At 41.6% G+C, this 19,920-nt stretch overlaps 1 protein-coding gene across 8 annotated transcripts in view; it reads left to right on the plus strand.

Annotated features, from left to right (window-relative positions):
* The window catches only part of BLNK (B cell linker), a 383,923-nt gene that overhangs the window by 286,417 nt on the left and 77,586 nt on the right, over positions 1 to 19,920 (plus strand). For 2 of the 8 annotated variants that reach the window (XM_073546536.1, XM_073546538.1), the window contains exon 1: positions 6,999 to 7,048. The exons of the other annotated variants lie outside the window; for them this stretch is intronic. In XM_073546536.1, coding sequence (XP_073402637.1) covers positions 7,014 to 7,048 — 35 coding nt within the window. In that variant the 5' untranslated portion in view covers positions 6,999 to 7,013. Of the gene's footprint in view, positions 1 to 6,998; positions 7,049 to 19,920 lie in introns of those variants that run through there. 8 annotated transcript variants of the gene reach the window in all.

Consider the following 19,920-nt stretch of genomic DNA (forward strand, 5'->3'; position numbering starts at 1 on the left):
TCCTTACTTCGGCACCATAACTTGTCCTCTAGCAAATCTGAATGACATTGATACAACAGATGTAATATAGTGGACACCGGCTTCTTTTTTCCCCCTATCGGCAATTTATATTCAGGAAATGATGTGTACGACGTCTGATAATGAAAACCTCTCGGAAATGTCAGGTGTGTTGAAGAGAGGCCAGGCTGATTTGTAACTGTATTTTCTAAGATTTGGTTTTGATGGGGTTTTGTTTTTCTTGGTTTTTTTTTTTTAAGAATTTATTATTTATTAAAAACTTTGCAATATTGCAGTTTTCATGCTGAGTCTTCACATCAGGATGACCTATCTGTTGCATTTGATAAAAATAAAATCTTGAAACTTCCTGCAGTGCATGTATCTCAAATCCTTATTCGAGCCTCATTCATGGGGAAAAAAAAATATTCTCGTACCCATTGCAGTGTTAAAAGTGGACACCGTATGGATTGCACGTGCGTCTGCTGTCCGTGATTTTAACACAGACCCATAGACTTGTTTGGATGATTTTGTTCTGTCACTTGGATCAAAAATGGATATGTCTCCAGGATGGATTTTTTTTTTTTTTTTTTGTGGTCGCACTGTCTGCTAAAAAAAAAACACAGCCTCATAGGCTGTATTGGGTACGTTCTATCCTGTAAAAAGAGGGTGAAGAATATTTATGTGAAAAATGGGCATCAGAACAAAGCTTTAGGTTATATTCACATGCTGCATTTTTTTTTTGTCACGCTCTCTTGGCAGTAAAGAAGCTGCTTACAAAATGCAGGTTTTGCTGCATTTTTGTTGTCTCTTGTGCAGGTTGAAAAAGTTTCGTAGCCCCCCAAAAAATCATGATTTAAGTTTGTTAGGTTTTTGCAGCAAAAACTGATACTTACAGTTTTTGCTGTTTTTTTTTTTGTACTTACCCATTGTTTTCTATGGGTGAAAAAATGCTGAAAATGCGCAGAGAAAATAAAACCAATGTGTGTGCATTAGATTTCTGAAAATCTCATAGACTTTGCTGCAGGTATTGTAAAACGCAGTTGAAAATTTGCATTAAAAAAAAACGCAACATGAGAACATATCCTTAGGGCTCGCTCAGACGTCCGTTTTTCGTGTAGGAGTGTGATCTATGCTTTTCACGGTTAGCACTCGTACCTACGATAATGAATAGTCACTCCCATGTCCGTGATTTTCCGCTGACCTCATTGTCCGCGCAGAATCGCAGTGACATGTCCAAGTGTCGGATCAAAATCTGCAAAGCAAGTCTATGGATCGTTGAAAATATTGGTCAGCTCTCGGAGTGCGGTCCGATTTTTATGAACTGTTAGGAAAAGAATAGAAATAGTTTAATTTTTTTTTTTCATATAAGAGAAAAACTGATAACGCTCAGAGCAAACTCTGGTGAAACTCTCATGAAAATCAATGATGAAATTCAGTCCATTTTTCTCGTGCTTTAAAAACAAAAAAAAAGTCATCTGGACGAGGCCTAGGATTAGCATAATCGATAAGATCCTCCTTTGAGCATGTATACTATGGTATTATATACAGATACCTCCTATATGCATAAAGGATAGAGTATGGCTGCTGTAATCCCTAAGGCCTGTTTCACACATCAGTTTTTTTAAATCCGTCAAAATCCGCCGTTGTGCAAAAAAAACGGATCCGCCATTTTGCTTGGCGGATCCATTTTTTTTCCCATTGAGTTGCAATACCGGCGGATGTTGACGGATGGCCATCCGTTCGATCCTTTTTTTGTGGATCCGCCAAAATTTTGGCATCCGCCGACATGCCTGAACGGAGCATGTAACGTTTTTTCGGCGGCCGGATCCGCATTTCACATTGCGCATGCCCGGAGGATTTGCCTTTCTCAGAAATTTAACCCTAAACTCTGTTCTGGCGGCGAAAAATTCTCTCTCTGTCTCTCTCTCTCTGTCTCCTTTAAAATTCGACGGATAACGGTCCAGTGACAAACGTTGTCATCAGTCCAAGAATGAATCCGTTGTCCGCCATTTTAGCGGATTTTAACTGAAGCAAAAAACTGATGTGTGAAACAGGCCTAAGCAGATGGGAACATATCCAAAAAGTTTACAATGAGATCACAGGCTGAAGCTGGAATGGTGAAGAAACACTTTGTCTTGTAAAATGTCTGGCAACCTTATATCATCTGCCTTATTAAAAAAAAATGTATAGTTGTCATAGTTAGAACCTGTCTTGTTTTGTTGTGGATTTCCAGTGACTTTTCCAGCTGCTATCAGCTCTGGGCATTGAAAATTGGTCAAATCCACAATGAAAATTGGCAACAGATATTGTGTTTCGAAGTCAACATCAAATTAGGCTGGGTTCACACATCAGTTTTTGGTACGTTTGCCATCAATAGATTAATCGATTCATGAGAAGCCGGTTCACCAGCCGGGTCTGTATTCCGTGACCACTTGAATCTCCTCCTACTTGCCGCCATCGTGGCTCCTCCGTTGATTAGCTGGCCTGGCGCCAGGTATGGACTGGGGTTGACCTGACATTTGAAGTCACACAGGACCATGCTGTCTCCATCCCCAAGCACCAGATGAGGACATATTACTAATATTACCCTGGATGGAAGAAAGCAAGATTTACTACCAGATCAATATTTCTAATGATACCTGTGCCTGCTGGGGTGTGATGGAGTCAGCGACTTTGTGCTCCACCACAACTCTTAACAGTATGGGTGTCTTGAGATCACCGAGTCTGTTTATGGGCTGCCTTGTCTGCTACGTTGTTAACAGAAAAGTCCTTCTGGCATTTGCCAGATGCCCAGTCCAGCCCTGCCTGGCGCAATGTCATTTTTACAATATACAAAATCATAAAAAAAGCCACAGATGATGGCAGGTAGAAGGCTTTGGATGTTTTGGATCAAACTCGCCAATGTAAGTTAGCGGCCCCGTGAAAAAAGAGCATAGATGTTTAATAGGTAGGAGAAGTTAATTAAATGTTGTTTTTCCACTGGAGTAAAATGTGAGTATCGAGATTGTAAAAACTGACACCAGGACCAAAAACGGGTCCAGCAAACTGGACTATGTTTGAGCGGACTCGTGGAAGTTCGGGTTCTGGAACATGACCCAAACTTTATTCCAAAGTTCGGTTCAGGCACCAGAACTGTACACAAACATGAAACAGAACCTGAACTCCATGAAAAACAATGGGGACCTGAACTTTTGAGCTGGAATGTCTCTCTGTATCTCCGCAACAGACTTCCCTTGGAACTATGAATATTGCAACAGACTTCCAGGAGAAAGTCCGTGTTTGGCGTTCAGCACCAGACACCAAGCACGTGTTTTGATTGGAGAGTTTCTGCACAAAACTCAGCAAAAATAAACTGTGTGAACACATCCTTAAGGCCAAGGTCACATTTGAAAGAAACTCGCACGTGTCTCATGTCTCAATACCCGGCACTGCCGCCGGCACTCGAAACCGGAGCGCTCAGCTGCATAGAAATACATGCAGCCGCACACTCTGGTCCCGCGTTAAGACGGCAGTGCAGGTATTGAGACATGAGACTCGTGCGAGTTTCTTGCAAATGTGACCCTGGCCTAAAGGTCAAAGACATGGCAAAGGTAGTTTTATCTAACTATTTCAGTTTGTTTACTCACGGTTATGTTATAATTAGCGGATTTATCCATCATGATTAGAGAGATGAAAGTGATTTTTACTTGCAGATAATTCTGTAGTATATTTGCCATGTGTGAAAACGCCCTACCACCACAAAAAAAATGCTTCAATAGATTGATGTGTCTGAGGGCAGTTTCACATGTCCAGATACTTCCAGTACCGGAGCTAACCATGCCCGTGTCCATACGTAGGCCATCCGTGTGCTATCCGTATGTCCGTGTGTACCATCCGTGTGCTGTCCGACTTTTAAAAATGCACACGGATCGCACACGGACACCATCCGTGTGCGGTACGTGTTTACACAGACCCATCGATTTGTATGGGTGCGTGTGATCCGTGCTGTTGCACAAAAACGGACATGTCAGCGTATTTTGCACACGGACACACGGTCTGTGAAAACACGCTGACATCTGCATAGACACATTCATTAGAATGTGTCTACGTGTGTCAGTGTCTCCGGTACATGAGAAAACTGTCACTACACGTACCGGAGACACTGATGTGTGAAACCGGCCTGATAGATTTTTACATCTGCTATTCAATTTCATGAGGAAGAAAAAAAAAAAAAAAAGAAACACTTGCCACAAAACCACACCCAAAAAATGCACAAAAATACAAAAAAAGAACAAATAATGCAATATCAAAATGACGTTTCAGCTCCAGCACAGACGTGCTACATTAATGGCTTCTGTAGCAATGACGGCCATGACAGATACATTTACCACGTGTGGTTTTACCTTGATTTTTTTTATTTTTTTTGCAGAACTGCACTAAAACTCCATTTTATCCTCACATTAAAAATAAATAAAAAATAATTGTAAATTCATAGTTAGCTTTGGGCATGATAATGTTGGGTTTTCCTGAATTGAGCCTGCAGTTAGTGCTATTCAGAATGAATCTCATCAATGTGTATGGAGTTTAGAAAAATATGACCATTTTAGCTTAGGTCATTAGATTTTGGGGTCTGCCTGGGACCCAAAATAAAACAACGCACTGTTTAGCGGCATATTTTAACGCGCAGCGGGCACAAGTTTTCAAGAAATCATATCCGCGTTCCTTGATCTGTTAAATGTAGCAGATTTTCTGCAAACAAAAAACGCAGTAGAAAAAACTCCACATTTTCGCCATGCGGGAACATAGCCTGAGACTTTTGTTTTTTGAAATTTTTTTCCTTGCTTATTTGCATTAGGCAGGTGACAATTAAGGGTAAGTTTACATGTTGATTACTTGGTGGAGATTTTTCTAACCTAATTTTACATAATTTATTCCAAAGAGCTAAAACACCACCGAATTACATGCAAAGAATTAACGTGGTGCAGATTTTAAAACCCTCACTACAGGTCAGTTTCCTCATGGAAATTTTCCCTAATGTGTGTTTTTTTGTTCACCTTATGGAGCTATATTTTTTGAGGTTTTTATTCCAATGACAGCATGGTTTGGTTATGGCTTTTTTTTGTCAAGTATTTTCCCCAAAGGGTGATCAATAAAAAAAAAAAATGTGCTAACAAGAGAAAGCACAACAAAAAAATGCTTGTTTTAAAAAAAAAAAAAAAAAAAAAACATTTATGGTATGTTTCACATGCTTAACCCCTTAACGACAGAGGTATTTTTGTTTTTGCATTTTAATTTTTTTTTTTCTCTCCTTCCTAGAGTCATAACTTTTTTAATTTTTGGTCAAAATGGCCATATGAGGCATGTATTTGGCGGGACAAGTTGTACTTTTGAACGACAACATTGGTTTTAACATATCATGTACTGGAAAACAGGAAAAAAAATTCCAAGTGCGGTGAAATTGCAAAAAAAAAAGTGCAATTCCACAATTGTTTTTTGTTTGGCTTTTTTTACCATGTTCACTAAATTCTAAAAGTGCCCTGCCATTATGATTCTCCCAGTCATTACGAGTTTATAGACACCAAACATGTCTAGGTTCTTTTTTTTTATTTAAGTGGTGAAAAAAAATTCCAAAGTTTGTTTAAAAAAAAAAAAAATGGTGCCATTTTCCAATATCCATTTTTCATGATCTGGGGTTGGGTGAGGGATTATTTTTTGCGCGCCAAGCTGACATTTTTATGATACCATTTTTGTGCAGATACGATCTTTTGATTGCCCGTTATTGCATTTTATTGCAATGTTGCAGTGACCAAAAAAAGATAATTCTGGCGTTCTTTACAGTATAAATGTATCTTAAGAATCCATTTAGAAGGGTCGACCGCGACCATCAAAGAAACACTCATAAATATTTTTTTTCATTAAATCTTTACATATGTGCATGAAAAGTAGTGTGAGTGTGTTAATATACGCTGCTCAAAAAAATAAAGGGAACGCTAAAAGTTAGATCAGCCTGTAATTTGATTTTTCACTTTGATTTTGAGTGTCATTCCAAATCCAGACAGACCCCATGAGATATTAATTTTGATTTACATTGATTATTTTTAAGTTTAATTGTTCTCAACACATTCCATTATGTACTGAATAAAGATTTGCAGCTGTGATATTTCATTCAGTGCTATCTAGGATGTGGTATTTTGGTGTTCCCTTTATTTTGAGCATACTTACCTACAGCAGCTTTCTGCAAGATCCAGTGCTATTCAGGTCTTATTCTCAGTGGGTCATGTTATATTCTATATGTGAGTCGGAAGTGTCTTTTACAATGTAAGTCTATGGATCCTCGTTCTCTTACTCCATAGGCTTACATTGTAAAAGAAACTTCTGGGTTACATAGATCACATTGTGACCCAAACAGTCTAAAGAGCAGTGATGTCACTGAGAAGAGGAGCAGAACGGCGCTGGATCCCGAAGAAGACGGCAGTAGATGAGTATATTAACACACTATACATCATACATATGTAAGGGGATGGATATGCTGCCCACGATTCCCACAAGTTTGTTATTGTAAAATGTTATATGAAGCAATGTGAACTGTGATGTACAGTGTGACTTGTGATGTGTTAAAGGTGTTAGCAGTACTGATATTATGTGTAGTTTAACAATAGGGATAGTAAAAGTTAATGGTTGGGATTAGCGCATAGTGGGAGGGGCTAAGGAAGGGAAAGTGCCAATTTTCTCTTATAATGCCAGATAGGGCCTGGAGTGGATAGCAAGTGGATTTAAAGGTCCAAGGTGATTAGTGCCGCATTCTGGGCTGTCCCTAAGTAAGAGGAGACCGAAAAAAGGAATTGCGAGATCCGGAGCAGAAGTGACTGAGACAGAGACCTTCTGGAGATGGGTCCTGGGAGAGGGCGACTACCCATGAGACCCTGAGCTTATGACTCTTGAATGTAACAGGTCTAAGCAGGACTAAATACATAATACGAGTCAAGTGTCCCAGGCGGGAGTTTCAGAGCATCAACATTGCCTGTCATACTGGCACCATGAAGGGAAAAGAGGACATGGAACTGCAGGACAGGTAAACGACTCTTGCTAAGCAGGACGGTAGTGGTATAACTGGGTTGTGGTGGTGTAAGGGTGTGAGAAATGATGTCTTTATTGCTTCCCTTCCCTCAGATTGTCCCTACAAAGTTATTGTGTATATATTACTAAGTAATAATGTTTGATAAACGTCTGCAGTACTGCTTCATAGAAATATGTATTATCATGCGTCTTTAATGGTATTGCCACATGTATGTATTACCATTGTGTAGAAAGCTGTAACATAGTGACTTGTGTTTCTGTATTATATTATTGCATAATATAGTGTGCCTGTTGTGTATGTACAGTTAGGGAAAGTTATTGGATCCTTTTAGGGACATTAGAGAGGAGGGCACTTTAGTATATAGATTACATAGTCATGGGTAAGTGTAGTTCTGTTGCGGGTCACTAGATGGGGCATACTAGTGGGCTCTAGAGGTATAGCTGATGGGACACTCATAGAGGGTTAATTGTAGGAGGGGCTGCCGGGTAGTAAGTGGGGACCTCGTAGCAAGGTAGGTCAGACGGGTCCAGAGTGCCCTAGTGTCCACATGGGCTATAGGCCCGGACAGCTTGGCAGCCACGCAAAGTTCAAGCACTGTAGCCCACGTTACCCACGGCCACTCTGTGTTATAGCAGTGGGCCAGTACAGAAACGGAAAGATGTGGAGACTTGTCGCCTCGGCCGATGCTTTTAGGGCAGGAGTCGGCTAGACAGCTGAAGTGAAGGAAGCTGAAGCTTCGATGAGTTCGGTATGGACGGGCCGGATACTTTACCAGAGGCAGCCAAGCCTGGTGGCTGATGATTTTGAGTCTGGAGCGAAACAGGCAGAAGGAATTGTCATCATGGTGAGGTTAGGCCGGGAAGGTACTGGGGAGAAGTCTAGGACAGTTTGGCCGGGCATGTACAGCACAGAAGTGACAGCCAGAAAGGGAAAGATGAGGAAACAAGCAAATGTCACAATGTACCAACTGTGGATGTAACGTGTGAAATACTCAGTAGAGAAAGTGCTAAAGTTGACTTGGACCCAAGTCCACACACCCAGTCAGGACCCTCACTTTCATGTAACATGCCGAGGGTGAGAGAATAGTACCTCACCTATCGCCCCATGCCATGTTATACTTGCATACACAGATTTAATGAAAAAAATATTCATTGGCTTGCTTCTTTAAATGACCCCCTATCAGTTATCTAATGCCCTGTTTACACGGGCCGGCCACACTTCCATGATCACAGGACGATCATTCTGTGACACAGAGCATTAAACTTGTTTGCACAGGACAATGTGCTGCAGAAAATGATTTTTAGGTTTGTTTTTTTAACCAAAACACTTACCGTATTTATCAGGTGATTGTAGGACTATTTAGAAATGCTGAAAGCCAGGAACGAACGTTCCTTCTATAGTTCTTTTTCAACCTGTCTGAACAGGCCTTAATGGTTTGATCATTGCAAACACTAGGGGATTTTTGTATGTATATTTATTATGCTCTTGAGCAGTGCTGAGTAATTTTAGGATCATCGTGACTAACACAAGTTAAGGCTCATTTAGATGGGTCAATAAATGTCGACTTGGCATTCATCAGGTGATTAGATTGTGGTTTGGGATTTTTCACAGTAGAAAAAGAAAATTAACATATATTCCTGAGAATTGTTCAATACTGTAGCATATATATATATATATATATATATATATATATATATATAATACTCTATATTTGCTGCATATTTTGGCATGACACACCATTTGCCGTGCTTTTAAAAAATCTTGGCAGCAGCTATGCAGTTTTATTGCAACTGCAGCAAATCAAAAATGCAACACAGCTGCAACGTGTGAACGCAACCTTAAAAGATTTATTGCCTATCCATAGACTGTAGGATTGCTGGGAGCACTACAGCTGGTCTGTGGCCTGGAAACAGAGCACAAAAGCCAGTGCAAAGGTTTCCCAACAAAAAAAAATGTAAAACATGCTAGCAGACATATAATTGGTGCCCACCCATCTTAGCACTGGTGTTGGAGCCCAATCCCTTTCCCTATGTTCTATGTAGGTCAAACAAAAACCTTCACCCCTCTCCAAGCAGTGGTTTCATCCACAAACTCAACCCTGATAAAGGTGTGAATAATTTTCTCTTACATGGAAAAAAAAGAGAAGAAATACATGGCAATTATCCCAATTACAAGTCTTATTGGTGTAATTATTGTTATACTCCCAAGATACACAGTGAAAATCAGTGCATCAATAAAAATATCTATTATATTCCACCCGACCGGTTCTGTGAAAGGCTCTTCAATGTAACATTAAAATGTTTGGAAAAGTTACTGGAATCTATTATGGATGGGCATTGAGCGAATCGACTTGCAGGATCCTAGTCCAGCGGCTACAGTATATCCGTGGTTCAGGCTCACTGGACGGGAACCTTATGGATCGCCTCCATCATGATGTAATCCCTAGCGTCTCTTCAGATTATTAACACCAAGAGTGCATCACACCACAATGGCAATCAGAAAGAGCCATCAGGTTGGTGGCCCTTTTATAGGGTTCCCATATAGTGGCCTATACAGGGTTGCCAACTTGACTTTCCATTTTTTTCTGGACAGCTTATCAAAAAAATCACAGACACACAATATATTTTTTGGACACTTTATAAAATCACAATAATTCATTAGGGTTATCAGTGATCTCTACATTTCACTTCTACATATCTAGAGCTCATAATTCTGATATGAAGACATCGGCTGCATCCACCGCGATCTGTAAAATGATGAGAACTACAATCAAAATAATTTGTGCAAGTTTCTTCAGCTTCAAAAAAATCACGGAAACCTTAAAAAATATTTGAAGATCAGACAAAACAAAGTGCTTTATTGTTACGGATTGCCCTGGATTTCCTGGCTGGCTGGCAATACTGCCTACGCAACTGCTGGACCAAGGTCCAGCGAATGGATCCGCTCAGCTCTACAATAAATTCAGTATATTACTTCTAGTTTTTCCTGTCTCTAGATTAGTCTTCACATGGTCTACATTTATCAGGAACTAGTTTGTGAATAGGGAACTGCTAGAAGCACAAACGCAAAAATTGACTTTTTGGACCGAGGAGGGTGCCGAAGAAGACATTGGAGGCAAGTGTGTGTTTGCTTGACAGCACCAACTTGGACCAGGAAAGAAGGAAGGATTTCTTGGTGTCTGAAGCAATGTAGAGTGGTGAGAGCCTCATAACTGGAACTGATCAAGATGATCATTGCCAACAAAGAGTGCTTGAGATGGACCGGAATGTAGAACTATGAGAATATTTGTGAAATTGGTTATCACTTATTAAATAGTTAAAGTCCAGGTAATTCTCCTATAGCGGGTGGGTAGACATTGATTGAGGAGTATTACTTCTATACCTTACAGCATTCTGAGAAGATCTGGATGTGGGAAAGAAAGGTTGTGAGGATGATGGTAGCGCTCACATGCCAGGGTTGTGTAGGGACAAAACACCTGTAGAAGCCTGATGTGTCGTAGAGTATTATCCAGATAGCAGTTTGGCAAAGCGGAGATTATCATGATGTGCTGGCTGTGCTGAGGGAAATAATAATATCCGGAGAGTAAAAGCAAGGCTTATTATTGACACCAACGCGTTTCAGTTCCTGAATAAAAACCAAATGTTAAGGTAAAAAAAACACGTTTCTTTTTTTTACCAGGAGAAAGATGCTGAAACATGTTGGTGTGAAACTTTGCTCAAACTCTCCGGATCCCATCCTTTCTGAGAGCGTAGCCCGCACATCATAATTTACTCCTCTTACAGAATTCTGGGCATTTTTTAAATTAACCCTTTCGCGCCGGAGCCTGTTTTTGCCTTCGTGACCGGGCCAATTTTTTCATTTCTAACCAGTGTCACTTTATGAGGTCTTAACTCTAGAACACTTCAATGGATCTCTGTGATTCTGAGATTTGTTTTCTTATGACATATTGTACTTCATGAGAGTGGTAAACTTTCTATGATATGCCTTGTGTCTATTTGTAAAAAAAAAATGGAAATTTTTAAAATTTCATAATTTTCAAACTTTTAATTTTTATGCCCTTAAATCAGAGAGTCATATTGCTCAAAATAGTTAATAAATAACATTTCCCATATGTCTACTTTACATCTGCACAATTTTGGAAACAAAATTTTTTTTGTTAGGAAGGTATAAGGGTTAACAGTTGACCGGCGATAATTTTTTTTTTTTTTTGGACCACCTCATATTTGAAGTGAGTTTGGGGGAGTCAATATGACAGAAAATTCCCAAAGTGACATCATTCTAAAAACTGCACCCCTCAAGGTACTCAAAACCACATTCAAGAAGCTTATTAACCCTTCAGGTGCTTCACATGAACGAATGGAATGTGGAAGGAAAAAACATTTAACTTTTTTTACTTCAGAACCAATTTTTTTTATTTTCACAAGTGTAAAAAGAGAAAATGAACCACAAAATTTTTTGTGCAATTTCTCCTGAATACGCCAATAACCCAAATGTGGGGGTAAACCACTGTTTGGGTGCTCGGAAAGGAAGGAGCACCGTTTTGACTTTTTCAATGCAGAATTGGCTGGAATTGAGATGGGATGCCATGTCGTGTTTCGAGAGCCCCTGATGTGCCTAAACAGTGGAAACCCCTCACAAGTCACGCCATTTTGGAAACTAGACCCCCCAAGGAACTTATCTAGATGTGTGGTGAGCACTTTGAACCCCCAAGTGATTCCCTAAAGTTTATAATGTAGAGCCGTGAAAATACAAAATCATTTTTTCCACAATAATGATCTTTTAGCCCCCAATTTTTTATTTTCACAAGGGTAATAGGAGAAATTGGATGACAAAAGTTGTTGTCCTATTTGTCCTGAGTATGCTGATATCCCATATGTGGGGGGGATCCACTGTTTGGGCACACGGTGGGGCTTGGAAGGGAAGTAGTGATGTTTTAGAATGCAGACTTTGATGGAATGGTCTGCGGGCGTCATGTTGCTTTTGCAGAGCTCCTGATGGGCTTAAACAGTGGAAACCCCCCAATTCTAATCCCAACCCTAACCCCAACACACCTCTAACCCTAATCCCAACCCTAACCATAACCCTAACCACAACCCTAACACCAACACACCCCTAACACTAATCCCAAACCCTAACCCTAATTTTAGCCTCAATCCTAACCCAAGCTTTAGCCCCAACCCTAACCATAACTTTAGCCTAACACTAACCCTAACTTTAGCATAACAGTAGCCCTAACTTTAGTCTAACAGTACCCTAACCCTAACAGTAACCCTAGCTATAGCATTAACACTAACAGTATCCCTAACAGTAACCCTAAATATAGCACTAACCCTATCTATAGTACTAACCCTAACCCTAACCATAGTAGTAACCCTAACAGTAACCCTAACCATAACCCTAACTATAGCACTAACCCTGACCTGCTGTATCTGTTTTTCTTACTTTATGACAAGATCGCTGACTGGCACAGCTGTTGCCAGCAGCACTTGTCACACTGTTTCTACTCTGATCTCTCACTGACAGGAGATCAGAGGAGAAACAGCGTTTCTATGAGGCAGATTGCCGGGAAAGTTAGTCGCTACAACAAACTTTCCCACTGATCTCTCTCATTGGCTGGTGTGATGCTGATGTCATCTGGACCTGAACCAATCAGGTCTCGATGAGGTCAGGGGTCACAGGAAGCGTAGTGCACCGTGATCCCCTCATTATAAGGTACGTGGGGGTCCCGGTGGGCACAAAACCGCCGACTGTAGACAAATTGCGCTGCACAATGCCCAGCAAGCACTGACGTTTATCTACCGTTGGCAATCAGGAAGCGGTTAATAAAGTCCTGTCGGAAGGTAAAAGTGACCATTTTTTTTCTCTTATTTTATTCCCACTGCTCCCCTGAGTATTCCCTTTTTTGTTTTTTTTGTGACTTATGGTAAATCCATCATACAGTTCTTGCCATATGCTAATTTTTATCTGCTTTTACCAAGGTGGCATTGCTTACAGGGTAATAATGCAAAGCAACCTAAAGACACGTCCTCAGATATTCTTGTAAGCAAACTTGTATAGGACCTGTGTGGCGGATTTAAAAAAAAATGTTGGGAACTGTGGGAATATTATAAGAGCAAAATTGGCCAATTTAGACCTGGCGACATGTCCCTCTTTTTAAGTTGCTGGACAACCACTTAATGATGATACATATGTAAAAGGGAGAACCAGACTGCTGAAGTGCCGGGTCTGGAACTGCTGGGGCCGCACCTCCTGTTGCTGGAGGGAATGCAATTGCAGCCGGAGCAAGCCGGTAACCTGAGTGAAGAGGGTGTGGCCAGGGTGAATAAGCTAAAAGTGGCTGTGCAGGAAACGGAAGGGAGATTCCCACCAGAACGCTTAGCAGGTGTGCATCACAGATGCAGTGAGGGGAGTGATGGGCTGCAGCGTGCAGAGACAAGGTGGCAGTGTGAGAGACACCCCCATACCGGTGGGTGTGCAGGGGAACGTGCATCGGACAGCATCGCAGTACGGATGGCCAGGTGTCAGCTGACATCCAAGGTGGTGCACGCCTGGAAGTGCATTGCAGCGCAGCCATTCAGGTGACGGCTGCTATCCAGAGAGACACACGCCGACTGGAACTTTGCGGAGAGCTTGATCCTATTGCTCCGCAGTTACATGGACTAGGGGCTCAGCGGGCAAAACCAGAGACCGTCCGCTGCTGCCAGAAGCAGGACCGTGTGTTGGGCGTGGACACCCAAAGACGCTTGACCGTCTTTGGCATTCTACTACCCACTGGACCTTCAGAGAGTGACGGACTGCGGAGCCACAATAAGAGCACTGTTATCAAAACACTGTCTAGTTTAACAACCGTTATTCAGCCCTTTTTCCCCTGCTATCACCCTGTGAGGAGTTTGTTGCTGTTAGATAATTAAATATAGTTAATCCATGCTCTGCAGCATTTGTGTTACTGCATCCCAGTACCTGCTTATTACACATCTTTAAAAAATGAAGAGACATATAAATATACTGTAGATTCAGTTTCTTCTGAACGCCTTTGGAATCCACTACAGGAGGAAATGCATTTTTCATTTTTATTTGCTTGTTTTCTCTGTAGCAAAAAAAAGAAGAAAAAATGTCCAATATTCTCATTTATAAAACTAAACCAGCCGCATTACGGTATTTTGGTATTATTCAGAATAAGTGTAAGAAGCTGTGTTTCTCAATAGAGAAAGACGAGGGGGAATTCTACACTAATTGAGGACACTTTTTTTTTTTTTTTCTGCGCACAAGCCAGACTATTTTTCTATACAATTACAAATCTGCCACCACAGATGGAAAAAAATCTGAAAGATTATAAAGCAGCACTTTCTGCTTTGTCCAGAGACCAGGGGATTATGTGATAACAACACTGTGGATCATTTTACATTATATAAACTGGAAAAATTACAATGACAATTGTGATTATTTTAATGAGCACCTGCAATTTAGCAAAATGTCAGCAAAACCCATGTTGGGTTGGAGTTATCTGGTGTCTGGTTTGGAGCTGCAGACTCCTATAAATAGAATCCAGTTCTTGCAAAAATACAGAATCGCCAATAAAGGCTAGGTTAGATAAAAACGCCAACAAGCAGGCAAAGATGCTTACCTGCCCAGGCCACAGAACAAATGCACTAAACAAGATGCAGCGGACCCATTAAGATGGCACAGATACAAAATTACCTGATAAGACAGCCAGCCTCCAATCAGGATATGGCCGCTTAGTATGATAATGCACAAAAAATAGAATCTGTATGTGGCAGTGTTCACACAGAAAATGCAAAGCATCCGGCTAAACCTATTAGTGACGCCCCTATTATTAGATCAGGCAGGCCAGCCAGTGCTAAAAAATGCATACTGTGTGAACAGAGGCCACAGTTTACAGAGCCATCTGGGCCCAGCTGCACCCTGAAAAAATATACAGTGCAAAAAACACATAGTGATATATGTGCGGTATTAGTTTATATCATGGCCACAATACATAAGCTCGCAACTTCCGTCAAAGGTCCCTACTCTAACAAGAAAAACACCAAAAAGACTAGGTTAGATAAAAACACCAACATGCAGGCAAAGATGCCTGAATCCTAATCTAAGTCGTCTCACGTTATATTGCATCTGGCCTGTTCTTGACAATTTGCATTATGGCTTCCATAAGCAAGAATGAGTCAATTTACCCATGGACATGGAGTTAAAACTAAATCTGGCGCGCTAATTGTTTGCTGCTTGGATGGGTAAGACGCAAACCTGTGTAAGAACTATTTTTTTTAATATATATAATTGGTTTTGTTGTAAGCAAAAAATATTTGCATTGCTCTAGTCAGGTGTCCAGTCCTCCATGGCACTAGTAAGACATCAAGTTAAGTCTTCCATGGCAGGTACACGAGGGCAGTCTTTACATCTACAGCCGCCACCCTTGGCCAGGCATCCTGGGCATCGCTTGTACCTACTGGGCCAAATTTGGTGCATCCAGTTTTTGCAATTCAACTGCTGGGTACAGCAAAAAGGGGACCACTGGGGCTGTTCTGCTTAATGGCCATCAAAACATTGAGCCAGTCCTGACCTTGGCCGTTAAAAGTATTGAAGTGATGAGCTGCTCATTTTGTGTATAGGTAAACAGTGCTGTGCCATTATTATCTTTTTTTAAAGGTAAATTAGAGTACTCTGAACAATGCATAGACTGAAAGGTGTATCCAGGGTTTTGGTTCACGGGGCCAAACTTCTGGGTAACCCTGATTACAACTATGGTGGCGGCCTCTAATACTGGATTTAGGAGAACATCAGCAGATGACCACACTGTTACTAATACAAAGACCAACACTAATTTTGCCGCCATATGGTGACCGTATAGTGGTAGATACCAGTCCTGCAGGACATACAGTATAAAAGATCATAGTACAGTTAGAGATGGTATCTTACAGCTGACATTCTTTCTGATAGTCATTAACTCACTTTTCCCATCTATTCCATTGGCCCAGACCAACATGACAACTTCTCTAGTATGGCCTCGGCTGCAGAGATTACAACAAAGACACATTTCACTTCTCATATTTCCAGCCCCATCACCATCTATTCCCAACCTGCACAAACTCCTTATTCTGATGATACCCCAATACTGAGCTGCTGTTGCCGTACGGTACCTCTAGATGGTAAAACAAACCTCTAGAATATAGTAATGCCATGTGAAGGTGCTTTAGAAAACAGTGCCTACATTTTGCCCCCTAGAGAGTAATAATGCCCTTTGTGTACCCCTTTGACAGTGACAATAACTACAGTGCGCCTATAACAATAAGTGCCTACTTAACATTTAATAATGTTCTGAGGCTCACTTCTACACATTATAATGCCCCCACACAGTATACTAACCCTTTAGAGCCCCCAAACTGTTCTATGGCTCCAATTCTGTATGATGGTCCCCCACACTGTACAAAGACCCTACATTAGCTCCCACACTGTATGATGGCCTTCTCACTGTAATCCCTACACTGCATGATGGCCCCTATATAGCCTTCATATAGTGTAATTGGTGCGCCCCACAGGGCCTTAGGTTACTCGGTACTGGGCCGGTTAGGTTCTTAACCCCTTCATGACCAAGCCTATTTTGACCTTAATGACAGGTAATTTTTTGCAATTCTGACCAGTGTCCCTTTATGAGGTAATAACTCTGTAACTCTTCCACGGATCCTAGCGATTCTGAGACAGTTTTTTCGTGACATATTGGGCTTCGTGTTAGTGGTAAATTTAGGTAAATAATTTTTGCGTTTATTTGTGGAAAAATTGGAAATTTGGTGAAAATTTTGCAATTTTCAAATTTTTAATTTTTATTCTGTTAAACCAGAGAGTTATGTGACACAAAATAGTTAATAAATAACATTTCCCACATGTCTCCGTTACATCAGCACAATTTTGGAAACAGAAATTTTTCTGTTAGGAAGTTATAAGGGTTAAAAGTTGACCAGTAATTTCTCATTTTTACTCCAAAATTTACAAAACCATTTTTTTAGGGACCACATCACATTTGAAGTCAGTTTGAGGGGTCTATATGGCTGAAAATACCCAAAAGTGAAACCATTCTTAATACTGCACCCCTCAAGCTGATCAAAACCACATCCAAGAAGTTTATTAACCCTTTAGGTGTTTCACAGCAGCAGAAGCAACATGGAAGGAAAAAATGAACATTTAACTTTTTAGTCACAAAAAATATCTTTTAGCAACAATTTTTTTATTTTCCCAAGGGTAAAATGAGAAAGTGGACCCCAAAAGTTGTTGTCCAATTTTTCCCGAGTACGATGAAACCCCATATGTGGGGGGAACCACTGTTTGGACCACGGCAGGACTCGGAAGGGGAGGAGCGCCCTTTGACTTTTTGAATGGAAAATTAGCTCAAATCGTTAGCAGACACCATGTCGTGTTTGGAGAGCCCCTGTGTGCCTAAACTTTGGAGCTCCCCCACAAATGACCTGATTTTGGAAACTAGACCCCCTAAGGAACTTATCTAGTTGCATAGTGAGCACCTTGAACCCCCAGGTGATTCACAAATTGATCAGTAAAAATGAAAAAGTACATTTTTTCACAAAAATTTTCTTTTAGCGTCAATTTTTTTCATTTTCACAAGAGCAACAGGATAAAATGGATCCTAACATTTGTTGGGCAATTTCTCCTGAGTTCACTGATACCTCATATGTAGTCATAAACTACTGTTTGGGCACATGGCAGGGCTCGGAAGGGAAGGAGCGCCATTTGACTTTTTGAATGGAAAATTAGCTCCAATCGTTAGCGGACATCATGTTGCGTATGGAGAGCCCCTGTGTGCCTAAACATTGCAGTTCCCCCACAAGTGACCCCGTTTTTTAAAATATACCCCCCAAGGAACTTATCTAGATGTGTTTTGAGCACTCTGAACCCCCAAGTGCTTCACAGATGTTTATAACGCAGAGCTGTGAAAATAAAAAATCATTTTTTTTCCTCAAAAAATGATTTTTTAGCCCGCAATTTTTTATTTCCCAAGGGAAACAGGAGAAATTAGACCCCCAAAGTTGCTGTGCAATTTTTCCTGAGTTCGCTGATACCCCATATGTGGGGGTAAACCACTGTTAGGGCACACGTCGGGCCTTGGAAGGGAGGGAGCACCGTTTGACTTTTTGAATGCAAAATTGGCTAGAATCATGTCACGTTTGGAGACCCCCTGATGTGCCTAAATAGTGGAAACTCCTCAATTTTATCTCAACCCTAATCCCAACCCTAACCCTAACCACAAGCCTAACCATCATCCCAACCCCAACACACTCTTAACCCTAATTCCAACCCAAATTCCCACCCTAACCCTAATTCCAACCCTAACCCTAATTCTAAGCCTAACCCTAATTCTAAGCCTAACCCTAATTCTAACCCTAACGCTAATTCTAACCCTAATTCTAACCCTAACCCTAATGGAAAAATAAAAATAAATATTGTGAGGTAGCGCTGTCATTTAGTTACGGGATTCTCGCTAGGCAGCGAACAAATCACATCCGGCACAGGTTTTCCAATGAAACATAGCAGTCCATGCGGTTTATTATGCAGCATAAACCATCACAGCAACAGACAGTTCCTTTCACCAGCATAGTGTCCATTTCAGAGTTTCCCTCTGTTAGCAATGTCCAGCATACACAGGCTCTTCAGCCTCATCATTATCTCACCCACGTCAGGGTTTCCTCATGGCTGTTGCTCCAAGCTGCAGACATCCACTCTCTCCTCTGGGACTCTCAGACGCTGGCAGCCATTACACACAGCCACTCCACAGGCTGTTAGCCAGGAGGCAACTCTCCTCACTGGACCTTCTGCTCTGGACCAACCAGGTCCCTGCATTCACCCCTTGTGACTCACCCCGGCCACATTATATCGTTCATGGCCACGCCCACTGGGTCACATGACTCTGACCTCATCACAGGTACTTCAGGCATTTTCACACTCTTTACAACCGTGCTTTAAACACACCCCCTGGGTGGGTTTGTAGGTAACCAGGCCCCCCCAACTCTCTAGCTACCTGGAGACTTCTCCCTCACATATTAACACAGCACCTCAGCAATGTCCTTGCTGATCACACATACATAAGTCTCCATCTCAAAGCCACCCACTTTGAGATACATAATGGCCACTCAACACTCTGCCATTCATCCCTTCTCCTGGGACCTCCACACAGCGCCCCCTAGCGGACACAGTGGTTACTACACCACAATATATTTTCTTTATTTTATTATATCTCCCTACCTATGGGAGTGATAAACAGGGGGTTTATTTACTTTTTTTTATTTTGATCACTGTGATAGGGTTTATCACAGTGATCAAATTGTACCTGGAAGGATTGAATGAATCTGCCACTCGGCAGATTCAGCCGGCGCACTGTGCATGCTCCCACCATTTTGCAAGATGGCGGCACCCATGAAGGATCCGGAAGGGACACTGGGACTCAGGAGGTACTGGGGGGTGTAGAGGGGATTTTACATACTTGCCTCATAAGTGATCCCCAGCAGGTGCAGCTCCACTTCTAGTCACAGTGTCCTCCTACATGTCGGCGCGTATGCGATGACGTCATCGCATACGCGCCGACACCTGACCAGAAGTCCAGGGAGGGCAGAGGGAGTCGGAGCTGTGCAGCCATCAAGGTTAGGCGGCTGTGCACAGCTCCGAGTAAGCTCCTGGGCCCCGGCACTGACAAGTGCACAGCAGGAATGCAGCACACAGCACATTAGTGCACGATGGGGCCCGTTGAGCAGAAGCACAAGAGGCAGGGTCCTGCGGCCCATACAGCAGTAATGGCAGTAATGCCCTAATGGCGGTCCTGGTTCTATTACTCTGGGTGCTGTCCCAAAAGT

The sequence above is a fragment of the Dendrobates tinctorius genome, unplaced genomic scaffold (assembly GCF_039654945.1).
Source record: "Dendrobates tinctorius isolate UK_male_01 unplaced genomic scaffold, ASM3965494v1 ptg000147l, whole genome shotgun sequence".
In the NCBI taxonomy this organism is placed as follows: Eukaryota; Metazoa; Chordata; class Amphibia; order Anura; family Dendrobatidae; genus Dendrobates; species Dendrobates tinctorius.